We start from the raw sequence: 14096 nt of genomic DNA, 5'->3' as shown, positions 1-14096 counted from the left end.
TTCCTCCTCTCTTCCCTCCTCCCTCCCAGATCCAATAAGCATTTCCACTGGGTTATTCAAATGTTATCACTTATACCTGTTTTCATATTATTCATTTTTTCCATAGAGCAATCTTTTAAAACCAAAGCCCCAAATCATATAATCCATAAAATCAAATAAGTCATATGTTTTTCTTCTGTGTTTCTACTCCCATAGTTTTTTCTCTTGATGTGGATAGCATTCTTTCTCACAAGTCCCTTAGGATTGTCTTGTAGTAGCAAAGTCCACTACATTGCATTGTTCCACAATGTTTCACTTTCTGTGTACGGTTCTCCTGGTTCTGTTCATTTCACTCTGCATCCGTTCATGGAGGTTCTTCCAGTTCACATGAAATTCCTCCAGTTCATCATTCCTTTCAGCACAATAAAATTCCATCCCCATCAGATACCACAATTTGTTCAGCCATTCCCCAGTCAAGGGGCAGCCCTTCATTTTCCATTTTTTCCACCACAAAGACCATGGCTATGAATATTTTTGTACAAACACTTTTCATTATTATCTCATTAGGGTACAGACCTAGTAGTGGTATTGCATTGGACAACTCTTCGTGATACTTCCTGATTCTCAATACTATCACATTGATTACTTCAAGTGTTTGGTTTGAACCCAACTGGTGTGTGATTCAAGTATAAAATACTAGTATGAGAGCTCCGTGCTAGCGAATGGGATCTTAAACCCAAGAGAAATGATGTTATGGCTAAAAGTAAGACCCTTATTGATTCTACCTCCAAAAGGATGGTATACATCTATTTTCTTGTAAATCAACTTATTTAAGGGAAGCTAGGTGGTGCAGGGAGAGACTAGCCCTGGGCTTGAATTTCCTCAGTTCAAATCTAGCATCAGACATTTTTAGTTTGTGTGACCCTGGGCAAGTCACTCTACCCTGTTTTCATTTCCACATTTGCAAAATGATTTGGAGGAGGAAATGACAAACTACTCCAATATTTTTGCAGAGAAAACTTCAAATGGTGTCATGAAGAGTCAAACATGACTGAAACGACTGAACAACAAAAAACAACACTCATATAACCATCATTCTATCTCAGGCCCTTATCACCTTTTGTCTTCATTTTTTTTAAAGTCTCTCCACTGATCATCCTCTATTCATTCTATTCCCTCTCCAATCCATTCGTAGTCAACAATTTGATATTCCCAACGCACAAATCTAACCACGTCATTCATTCTTTTGCTCAAGAAGGTCCAAAGAATTCCTGTTGCCTCCAGAATAAAATATAAATTCCCATTTGGCTTTCACAAAGAGTTTGATGATCTGATCTCCACCTACCTTTCTGAGTTTATTGTATACTACTCTACTTCATGAATTTTATGTTCCAACCAACCTGTCCCACTTGTTTCCTACCCAAGGAAGTCCATATCCTAACTCCTATACCCCATGTCTAGAATGTATTCCTCCTCATTGCCTCATACAATCCCTCAGTCTTGGTTCAAGAGACATCCTTTGGGAAATTACTTTTGATTTCCCTAGAGCAGCTAAGAGATGGAATGGACAAAGTGCAGGGCCAGAAGGAAGTCAGGAAGACTCCTCTTCCTGAGTTCAAATTTGGCCTCAGACACTTACTAGCTGTGTGACCCTGGGCAAGCCACTTAACCTTGTTTGCCTCAGCTATTGATCTGCAAAATGAGATGGAAAAGGAAATAGCAAACCACTCCAGGGTCTCTACCAAGAAAATTCCAAAAAGGAATCATGAAGAGTTGAATGTGACTAAAATGACTGAACAACAATAAAATTCAGAGTTCCAACCCCTTCCCCAGTGTCGGTTACTACTGCTTTGAATTTTGAAATTTATTTGTATTAGCTTTGCATATAATTATCATTTAGATGCTGTTTTCCACAATGGACCATGGTTTTATTTTTGCTTTTATTCACAGAACCTAATACAGAGTCCAGTACACAGTAGGCACCTAACAAATGTGCGCTGAATTGAATTAAAGAAATTTAAAGAATGGCTAGTAGTTCAAATAATTATGCAATTCATATGTCTATGTCATTTTTTTCTTCTCCTTTCAGTTTTACAAGTGTTTCCTCATCCTTTTCCACTGCCAACCTGCTCAATCTGGCCCTGATGTTTCATTGTGCCCTTCTAATGTGACAGTGATTCAGCTGGGTCAAAGGAAGAACAAGGATGCGCCAGGTAGCATTTGAGACTTTCCTGAAGTCAGTGAAAAGCAACTGTGCCTCTTGAGCCCAGAAGTGTGGCCGCAACCTTAGAATATCCATCAGAGAAGAAGAAGGGGGCTCTTTTGTCCCAAAGAAGCTATTTTTTTTCTTTGTTCTCTCTCTTCTGCTCATCCTGTCCTGTTCAAATAGCCTCAGCTGATACTGATAGTGTCCACAACCTGCATACTATTCCCTCAACTTGAAGAGTTGTTTTCTGTTATTTTTAACAACTGAAACCACTAAACAACAAGACAGTCTAACTTTTTTTTTTAAATATACTTGACATTCTGACTTGTAGGAAAAAAAAAGTTTTCAAGTCGGCACTGACTGTATTACTTCAGACCTGTAAATTCAGTGTGTGAGGGAGTATGGCGTAAGTGCACAAACATTCGACTTGAGATCAGAAGATTTGGGGTTCAGTCCTGGTTGCGTCATTTACTACCTGGATGACCTTGTAGAAGTCATTTAACTTCCTTCATTTTCTTTCCTTATCTCCTAAATAAAGGAGAAGGACTTTCTAGCTCTGTTACTCTAAGCCTGAATTAGTTTTTGGGTGTGGGAACAGAAATTTGAAGAAATCCTAAGTTACTTAGAGAAAATAAATATGGTTTAGACAGACCCTATCATATTGAAACAGAAAGTAGGAATATTTATTATCAAATGAACTTATGTTTATGAAGGAAAAAATAGCTACTCATGGAAATCCAGAGATGAAAATGCAACTCAAATGCTTCATAAACATAAATTAAATGTTACCGCTGAGATTTGAAATGGGGGGCATGGTAGGGAACAGAGGAGAAATTAGAAAAGTTATAGGTTTAAGCTAATGTCAGTGATGGCTTTCCTGGGGAACACTGCTTTTAAAAATATCAGATTTCAGAGGAAAAAGATAGCCAAAGCATGCTGATGACAGAACACAACACCTTTTTCTTTATCAGTACCCTCTTGGGCCATATATTGTCGTAAAAATGAAGAACCTCAACAGAATTGAGTAACCTCATCTGTAAAAAAAATGTGAACTTTTTAATTGACTCTTGCATAGGAATTGACAATGATAAAGTAATGTGTAAATATAAAAATATAAAATGGAAAGAATGTAGCGATTTTGAAATAATTTTTCTCATCTTTGTCTAGCAGAAGACTTTTGGTATGGAGAGTAGTTCAATGTCTAGTCGTACTCAAAAAAAAATCTGAATATGCTAACTTTGTTTTTCTCTATCCTTCTCTAGCACCTACATGATTCAGAAAATGGGTGCCATTTTGTGTTATGCTATTCGATTAAGGAGAAAAAAGAGACTTTAAGGAACTTCTATAAAAACGTTCTGTTGACTAAGTAATCGAGTTGAGTTTCCTGAAGTTTTCCACACTGATAAAAGCCCAAGTACTTTAAACGCTGAATAGGGCTTTTGGCAGATATAACAATTTCGAAGTTTCTGGGTATGGTTTCAAAATCAATCAAATGGGTAGAGTCATGCTTTGGGGATTTGGCAAGCTGTTGAAAACCTTTAAACAGAATTAAATTAATGTTAAGTTTCTAATGCAGCCAATTTGTATGAATGAATCCATACTAGAGAATTCTATTGAAAGGAAGAAATGTGTTAATTTCTTCTGGGCAATTTTAATGACTCAAGAGGATTTCATTTGCCAAAATGCATCTTGTGAATAGTGCATTATGCTTGTTCTTAGCAGACTAATTAAAAAAAATCTAGGCTAGTTATAATAAAATGTTTTAGAATGAATATAAAAGCTGCTTTTATAAAAGAGTATGTCATTGAAAGATAATTCAAAAGATAAGATGAAAACATCCTTGCTCCCTTCTGACATTAAAAAATGTCTTTTTTCTTGTTGCTTTTTTGTGATCACTTAAAATTCACAAATAGACACAATTTCCAAGACTAAACTGTGATCAAATCCATTATTCTATGTGTAGATATATGTACACACAAGATATACAAATATAAGTATATTTGTGTATATGTGTGATTATATAGGACTAAGTTTATTCAGCTGTATGTGTGTTTATATATACATGCATGTTCAATTAATAAATGTACTACAAACTTACTAAAATACAATATATTTCTATAAGGTTTTGTGTACTTATAAAAAGTAAAATGGAAAATTGAGAAAATTAATCGAATCACTCAAGATGATACAAACATTTTCAGATTGGTGGACATTTACAGCAAAACATTTGACCTGAATTGTTCAAATATCACCAAATCTAATTCAGACTAATAGGTAGGTAATAATAACTGGATTACAAAATTGCTTCAAGGAAGCCAAACAGAGCCCCTTTGGGATCTGTTTGAAATGTTCAGATAGGGCTGGTTTTAATTAGATATCAATTCAATATATGTAAATGAATGCTTCTAAGTGTGAAAATAATTTATTTTGGAAGGGTCTAAAAATGTTTTTACCATCTTGCTTACAAATTTAAATTATTTGGATAAGTCTCCCCCAGCCCCCAGGGAAATGGGGCAAGAGTAAATTTTTAACCTGTGTTAAAATGACTACAAATTCTGAATTAATGGAAGTTGGAGATTCACTATAAGAAGAACAATTCTCTAATTCACTGGAGCTGTAGAGAACCATGCTACTCCCACAGTTTGCAATACCATAACCACTTAACCAATTTAACTATGATTTTAAAGGTCTTTTCTGAATAAGAACAAAAAACAAAAAAACAAAAATCTTACCTTCTGTCTTAGAATCAATATGTGTATTAGTTCTATGGCAGAAGAGGGATAAAGGCTAGGCAATGGAGGGTAAGTGACTTGTCAAGGGTCACACAGCTAGGAAGTGTCTGAGGCCAGATTTGAACCCAGGATCTCCCATCTCTGGGCCTGGCCCTTGAGCCACCTGGCTGCACACCCCACCCCATCTGTTCCTATTGTAAAAATATCTCACTTTCCCCCAGAATATTATTTAGAACATTATCTGAAACAATTAGAGAAAAAACTGAATAGATGTGATCTGCTATGATTAATATATTTTGGCCATATATATTATAGATATAAATTCAAACATAATAGAAATATCAAGAAATTCTCAAGCGAAGTCTACAAGTATGTTATTAAGTGCCCACCATTTTCCAGGCACAGTGCTAAATGCCAGACACAAAGAAAAGACAAAAATAAGTCTCTGCTATGAAGGAGGTCACAGTTTAAACAAATTCCAAGAAGGAAACAAACCCAGCACACGTAGAACAATTTAAAAGTATATCAGGGGTATCTAAAAGGTGGCCACAAAATCTTTCTGTGAAAAAGTGGGATGGATATAGGAAAGGGAAGAATGAAGTGATAGAAATTAAAGGGAGAGGATTTGGGTTCAAATCCTAATTTTTTAAAACTTACTAAACTGTCTCTGTGACCCTGGGCCAGTTATTGAACATCTCTGGGACCTTTGCTCTTCATCTGTGAGATGAATGGATTGAACTGGATGTTTTCTAAGATCTCTTTTAGTGCTATTGCTATCTTTGATGCATTTCAAGTATGAAGAAAATTCAAACCTAATAAAAATGTTATGCATTTGGATTTGTGAAGACCTGGGCTCTCCCATGTACTCCCTGTTTGACCTTGGACAAGTAATGAACTTCTCTGGAATTCGGCTTCCTCAGGTGCATAAAGAGTGAAGGATGGACTCAGAGACCTCTTTGGTTACTTTCAGCTCTAAATCCTATGATGCCAAGATAGCTTGGAAAAACCATTTTCTCTTATTTGTTATATGTAGCATCACAAAACATAGAATGAAGAGATGGTGGCCAAAGTTCAGAATTTCTTCAAGGGCAATGTAATAAGAAAAGTTGATGTTATTTCCCCAAAGTATATATAATTAAAAGATAATTTTTATTCAACTTTAACTTGGTTCATGGAAAACTGTTAGTGGAATAATGTTTTAAAAGCCTAGCAGTATACCATAGAATTATACATTAATATAGCAAAGACCCTTAAAAGGAAGTTTCAGGTTAATTTAGTATTATATTCTTTGATTACAATTCATTTTGAGGATCCACAACTTATCTTGAAACACAAAATGCTTTTACCCAAGTCACCATAATTATGATCTATTTTGTAAAAACACAAATATAAATGTTAAGTTGCTTATTATGTGTTTTAATGTTTGGAGTTTCAAGTGATGTATGAGAATATTAAAATCCATAATGTGGAATAAAGTGGTAAGATAAAATCTTATGACTTGCATTTTTAAGTATGTTTTCTTCTAACTGAATTAAATAACACTAATGTTCAATATTCAACAATCAACTACTGGCAAGGCAGAATGAATGTGAATTCTTATCTCCAAAGGCCTTATATTCTTGCCAGTGAATTTTATCCATCCATCCATCCATCCATCCATCCATCCATCCATCCATCCACTATTCTATCTATATGTCTCTCTCTCTCTCTCTCTCTCTCTCTCTCTCTCTCTCTCTCTCTCTCTCTCTCTATCTATCTATCTGTCTGTCTATCTATCTATCTATCTATCTATCTATCTATCTATCCATCTATCTATCTATCTATCTATCTATCTATCTATCTATCTATCTATCTACATATCCATCTATCTATCCGTCTATCTATCTATCTATCTATCTATCTATCTATCTATCTGTCTGTCTGTCTGTCTGTCTGTCTGTCTGTCTGTCTGTCTGTCTATCTATCTATCCATCTATCTATCTATCTATCTATCTATCTATCTATCTATCTATCTGTCTGTCTGTCTGTCTGTCTGTCTGTCCATCTATCTATCTATCTATCTATCTATCTATCTATCTATCTATCTATCTATCTATCTATCTATCCGTCTATCTATCTATCCATTTATCCATCCATCTATCTATCCATCTATCTATCTATCTATCTATCTATCTATCTATCTATCTATCTATCTGTCTATCCATCTATCTGTCTATACATCTATCCATCCATCTATCTATCTATATACAAGTATATATATTACACCTATATGTATAGACACACAGAGAGGAATAAGTGTAATAATTTGAAGACACTACAATTGGGAAGATCAGAGAAGATTTCACGTGGAATGTTGTACCTTGACAGAAGACACTAGGATCTCTGAATTCTAGAACTATTCTATTTTAAATTGAACTTACTAAAAACAAGTCTCTATTCTCATAGGTGTTTTCATAGGCATCTCCATGCCTTTGCAATAAAGCTATATTCCATGCCTAAGACATTCTCCCTCCTCATTTCTACCTCTTAGAATCCTAGTCTTCCTTCAAAATTCATCTCAAACTCTACCTTCTACAAGTCTTTCCACGTTAAAGTTACTTTCTGTCAACTATATATATATATATACATATATATAGATGTAGTATATTTTTGTCTTCCCCATTAAAATCTAAGCACATTGAAGGCCAGAGTGTTTTAGCATTTTCTTTATCTTCCCAGCTCTTTGCATAATTCCCAGTACATGATAAATGCTTAATAAATGTTAACTGATTTATCGACTGATAGGAAAGAGCCAAGATTTGGTGAGCACACCTAATTGTTTATATTATGACTAGAATGAACCTGGCATAGGAAGGAATTTATACAAAGATCGATGGGGCTGGATTGATTTGCACCACTTGCTAAAGGAATGTGGTTAGTGTCAGTTATATTTTTTGGCAATAGGTCAGTTTAGTCTCCTTCTTGATAAAGGTCTTGGAATCAAAACCAAATCAAAAGAGAAGGGCTTTAAAATAAATTATTTTCTACCTTCAACTGAAGGCACAACACAAATCACCTTGTACAACCACAAAATCAAAGTGCAATAGACCGAAGTAAAGATGACAGGAGAAAAGAGCTTCCCATCAATAAAACCAGTAATTCCAAAAAGAAGCGTTGTAGGGTACTTAAAGCAAAGGTACAATTCTTATTCGTTAAGTGTAAATAAGAGGTTATTTTTTTCAGATGGTTCCATGTAAATCCTGCAAACTATTTCTATCTTGCTCTGATTCAAGTGGGGCAAAATAGTCTCAAATGAAAATACTAATATGGAGGAAAAAATACTCAAAGCATTTGCTCATGCTTTTGAAGATAAGGACTTTTGTGCATGTAGCATTATGCTTGGCATTATACAAAAGAAATTAAAATTTCACTGTCTTTTCTATTGGTTGTTTATCATCCAAGATGAATAATTCTAATGCATATAAAATGCATATATGTATGCCTATATATACACATGCATAAAACTTATATGCATGTTTTTATATACGTATATACGTATATATTTATATATTTTTTTCCTCTTCCAAAACTACCTTACTCCTGTACCTCATGGCTCCATGGCCTGAAGTCCAGAAGAAATCAAATAATCATTATGTTATAATAATTAACATATAATAGCTTTTATGGGCTTCCTTATTAATCTAATCATAACTTAAAACACTGCTTTGATGGGAAATTGTTTTTCAATTTCCAATCAACTGATATAATTGATATATGTGTATGGTGTGTGTGTGTGTGTGTGTAAATACGTGTTAAGTATGTTAATTGAAGTGATGTCTAAATTGGATTGGAGGTTAGATTAAGTAACTTTAGGAACCTTTTTATTTTAATATTCCATCCGGTTAAACTATGAAAAGTGATCAATAAGCATTTATTAAGTGTTTACTATGTGAAAAGTAGGTGAATACCTTGTCTGTGTATGTGTGGGCACAATGAGGATTATTGGCACATTATTCCCTTTCTTCCCCATTTCTCTGTGCTGCAGAGTCTGAAATTCTAGTATTTTAAAATGTAAATACTTTTTTAAGTGAAGGCTATCAATGACTCAAATCGTCCCTAGCTGAATGCTTCTTTGTATTCCTTCTGATATTTGGCTAAGATTAATTCACTGAATTTCAATTCACATTCAAGAAACATTTCTCAGGGGTCTATAATTTGCAAGGCACTTTGAATACAGAGCCAACAAATCAACCAGTTCCTTACTTCAAGCAGCTTATTTTCTAGTGAAGTCATGTACTTTGGATGGAAAGGAGCCCTCGGTAGATCACATTTGGAAGGGACAAAATGGAATGACGGGAGAGCTGAATCAAAGTCACTTAGGACAATGTGAAGATGGGCACGTGGGGGTAGTTGAGAGGAGGGCCAGCTGAGAAGGGAGCCTCTGAAGTTTGGGAGATATGGTAGAAGGGGAGATTAGACAAAATATGTCAATACATATTTTCCCTCTTTGATATTTTTTGAGGAACTATTCATTTTCCCAGGATGCCAGAAAGTCATTTTTTGTTCCAAAAGCTACCTTCCCCCTCTACTTCATGAATCCATGGTGCAAAGTCCTAAAAGATTTATACTATTATCATTTTATAATAATTAACATACACTGCATTAGGCTTTATGGACTTGCGTATTAATCTAACTGTAACTTATAGTATTTCTTGATGGGAAATTATTTTCCATATTCCAAACAACAGATATACAAAACAAATTTCAGGAGAGAACCAATTTTGTATGTCAAACACTGCCTCTATAATAGAGACACAGATGAATGAACAAAAACCTCATTTGGGCCAAATATGTGTGGAAGGCTGAAGTGTTCCTCTCCTTGTATTGTATTAGAAAAGATAAATAGACTCACATTTCATAAGTTATCTCATACAGGCATGCACATACAATTAGGAAGAAGTTTGCTCACATTGACTTATTCTAAGTCTGAGCCTTGTATGAATTATGAGAAGTGAAGCCCCAAGAAAATTAGCATGGCCCTCATTTATGAGAACAAAAATCTTCCTCAGGCACTAGTTAGAGCACCAACTTTAGAGGTCAAAGCCTTTGAAGCACACTAATCCGTCTAAAGGGCCTTTTGGTTGCACCAAGGGTGTCTAGAAAAATGATAAAGCTGAATGACAAAAAGTCAATACCTTTTTCAGCATGACCTCAGGACATGGAAGAGGCATTTGTAGGATCCCTTTTTGTAACAGAAGAAAGGCACGTATTGATTTCTTTTCATTTTTGATGTCAAATAAATTGAGATGTAGGTAAAGAGAGATTATTTTCCAGAGAAGGACATCAGATAAATTGGACAATGAGTCCCATCTATTTTTAAGCATATTTCTGAGGAAGGGCAAAGGGATAATAGAGACTGAAATAATAGTTGAAAAGGATATTCAGAAGAAATGAATTATAACTTTACCAAATAATTGCTGAAAAAAATAAAGCTGATCCAGCATTGATTTGGAAAGCAATAGAATTGACTATACTTTCTTTTGAGGAAGGGTCAGTAAAAAGGGAAATTTTCAGTTCCAAAAGCTAGCCTTCATTTTAAGAGAGCACAGGGTGGAGGAAAGGAATGAATGGGCGCAAAGGAGGGGCAGAGATGCCTAGTGGTATGCTTCCTGAAGCATAGGTTGGATACAATATGATGTATTCATATTTAACCAAAAAGAGAAGTTAAAGCACTCACTTTAAATTTTTGTTTTCTCCACTCAAGAAAAACAAGAAAATGGTCTCAAAGAAGGTCTCAAAGGTCTCTCCCTTCCTTTCTCTGAGAGGTAGATAGGTAGGGGCTTGGAACATTGCATACACTGTCAAATTCTAAGTTGGTTAATTTTTCTGAACTGCTTTTTTCTCTTGCTTTTTTTGTTCTTTGTTATAATGGATAGTTATCTGGGAGAATGGGGAAATGAATTTGGAAATGAAGATGATGAGTCGTTTATACCTATATAGTCAAAAGGTACGAACTGACAATTCTCACATGAAAAGAACAAGTTATTGATAACCATATAAGTAAATGCTCCAAATAACAAATGATAAAAACAATGAAAATTAAAACAGCTGTGAGGTCCTAATTCATGCTCATTCGTTTTTCAAAGATGAGAAAAAAAAGAAAGAAAACTAGGGCTGAGGAAAAAGAAGGACATGAATGCTCTATTGGTAGCATTATAAATTGTAAATTATAAACTTATAAATTCACCAAAATTGTAAATTTGGTAAATTGTAAATTTACCAAAATTGTAAACTTGGTAAAGTGTAAATTTACCAAAATTGTAAACTTGGTAAAGTGTAAATTTACCAAAATTGTAAACTTGGTAAATTGTAAATTTACCAAAATTGTAAATTTGGTAAATTGTAAATTTTGTACATTGACCAAATGTAAATTGTCCAAATTTATAAATTTGTAAATTGTAAATTTGACCAAAATTTTCTGGGAGGCAATTTGGAGATATATCCAAACAATCACTAAACTCTCCTACCCTTTGACTTAGTAATTCTACCACTAGGCATGTGCCCCAAAAAGATCAAAGAAAAAGGGAAAAGACCCATTCTATAAAAATATTCATAGCATTTTATTATAACAGTGAACTAGAACCGAATGTGATGGCCACCACTACAGGAAGAGCTGAACAATCAAGATCTGTGGACTTAATGGAATATTATTTTGCTCAATAAGAAAGGATGAGAGAGTTTCAAAAAAAAAAAAACTTGGAAAGACTTGTAGGAACTGTTGCAGGGGAAATGTGCAGAACCAAGAGAACAATTTATAGAATAATTACAACATCGTCAAGAAAAACAATTTTGAAGACTTAAGAATTCTAATCAATTCAATGATTAAACATAACTCTAGGGGACCATTCCAGTTCTGTCTCTTGTGAATGATGATGAACTGCAATTATAGATGAGACATACATTGCAGAATATGACCAATGTGTGGATTTGTTTTGCTTGACTATGTTAATTTTTGAACAAGAGATATTTTAAAAAAATAGAAAAGGGAAAATAGACTTAAGAATTGGAAGATGAGTTACAGCAATACCAAAACAAAAGAAGAAAAATGCCAGTGAATCATATAAAGAATGAACAAAAGGGGAGTAGCTAAGGAGGTAGAGGGAGACATGGAGAAAACTGTGTTGAATGTATTATATATTTAAAAAATAAAACAGGTTATGTCTGGTGGAGATTTGTGGCTTCACTTGAAATTGTCTATGTCCTCTTTGAATAATGAATTATTCATCTGTGTTAGTACTTGTCAAATTAAAAAATCAATGCTGATTACTTTAAGAGAGTATAAGGAGAGGAGATGAATCAACAGGCCATAACAGCAGCAGAGCTAATTTGAAATAATTTCCTTATGCATAGCTTTTGGAACCCCTTTCCCTCCCCCTTGCCCAAATTTAGTAATAAGTCAAATGAGATGCACTCATATTTAGCCAAAAGAGGATCAACAATCAAGACCAGAAATGGTTTTTAAAGTTCTTACAATATGTCTAGATCTGTGCCAGGCATTGAGGGAATCCAAAACAGTATAATTTTTTTTTTTTCCAAAACAGTATAATTTTATTAAATGCAATTTACTTGAGTTATTTATGTCATCATTCAACAACACATTTAAATACAATTAGCAGTATGTACAATCAATAAAAACAAGGCTGGATCAGATATTCTTCATAGTTCATTCTTTCTCTAAATTCTATGATTTTAATAAGTTTTTAAAGTTTCACCATGATCTCGCTAGCAAGGGAGATCACGAAATGCCAGAGAAGTGGGGCGTTACATTTTCTCATCTCTTTCCTCAGAGAAATCTCCTATTTTATAAAAGACTTCTGTAGGAAAGTACCTTATTTAATTTTTAATATGTATCCCTAAGTGTTTAATACACTGCGCTCTATGCTTTAGGTGGTCCCAGAATAAATGGACTGAAGACAGTGATGGTAGTAGTACTTGGAAATTATAGCACATTTTCTTTCAACTTTCACATATTGAAAAAAGACTTTGCTACAAGTACTATTGGAACTATTTTGTTCTAACCCAGTATTGGCCACATGAATTCATAAAGAGGCCGCCTTCTTCTTTTTTTTTTTTAACCCTCACCTTCTGTCTTGGAGTCAGTACTGTGTATTGGCTCCAAGGCAGAAGAGTGGTAAGGGCTAGGCAAAGGGGGTCAAGTGACTTGCCCAGGGTCACACAGCTGGGAAGTGGCTGAGGCCAGATTTGAACCTAGGACCTCCCATCTCTAGACCTGGCTCTCAATCCACTGAGTTTCCCAGCTGCCCCTAGAGGCCACCTTCTAAAGAAGACGTAATTAAACTTGTCACATCATATGATGTTACGTATGCATTATCCCAATCTGTATATTCTTCCCTAACAAACTAGGTGTTCTCTCTTAAATGAATAGGATCTTTTCTCTCCCAACAAACAAGAGATGAAGATTTTGGGATTTCCAATGAGAAACTGAAAAACAAAGTGTCATAGATTTCCATTTTTAAGGGAAATACTGATATTTAGAACACTATTAAGCAGACTCGTCACATCCTAACTCTTTCCCGGGTCATATATCCAATTAATTCTACCTTGCTATTGTATCCCAAAGTCCCACGTCTCAGCCAAGCAGTTCTGTACACTTCTAACCCAAGGCATACCAGAATTATTTCTCTAAATATCCTCCTTATTTCAGTCCAGGTGTCTACGCCTTACCTAAGACCCTTCCTGATCTCTTCAGCTTTAGGCACTTTTTCATCCCCCCAAACTCTAACGTGCCCTCTCTGTGTACTTGCTAGGTCCCCTCCGGGAGGATGTAAACTCTCTAAGAGCTAGAGTGAGTTCCTTTTTGTCTGTAGCCCAGTGCCTTGCACATGAGAGGTGTTCAATATTTATTTTCAGAAACCTTACTTTCCATTTTAGAATAATAAGCAGCAAGAGCTAAGCAATTGGGGAGGGGGTGGTAAGTGACCTGCCCAGGCATCACCCTGCTAGGCAGTGTGTCTAGACCACGTTTGAAGCCAGGACCTCCCAGGACTGGCTATCCCCTGAGTCATCTCTCTGACCCTCAATCAATATTTATGAGGTGGATTAGACTTCAGCGGCCATCCAGTCTAGCCCATAGATAAAAAATGATTATTCCTACTATGCACACGCGAAACATGGTCATA

At 35.1% G+C, this 14096-nt stretch overlaps 2 protein-coding genes across 4 annotated transcripts in view; one reads left to right on the top strand and one right to left on the bottom strand.

Moving 5' to 3' along the window:
- LOC100019224 (pinopsin) overlaps positions 1-3087 on the top strand; it is a 334695-nt gene extending 331608 nt beyond the window's left edge. The window contains exon 6 of the mRNA XM_056807670.1: positions 2069-3087. Coding sequence (XP_056663648.1) covers positions 2069-2203 — 135 coding nt within the window. The 3' untranslated portion in view covers positions 2204-3087. The remainder of the gene's footprint in view (positions 1-2068) is intronic.
- Positions 1-14096, bottom strand: part of ST6GAL2 (ST6 beta-galactoside alpha-2,6-sialyltransferase 2) — a 111780-nt gene that overhangs the window by 8009 nt on the left and 89675 nt on the right.

Source organism: Monodelphis domestica, chromosome 8 (assembly GCF_027887165.1).
Source record: "Monodelphis domestica isolate mMonDom1 chromosome 8, mMonDom1.pri, whole genome shotgun sequence".
In the NCBI taxonomy this organism is placed as follows: Eukaryota; Metazoa; Chordata; class Mammalia; order Didelphimorphia; family Didelphidae; genus Monodelphis; species Monodelphis domestica.
This window is presented reverse-complemented; position numbering and strand designations above follow the sequence as displayed.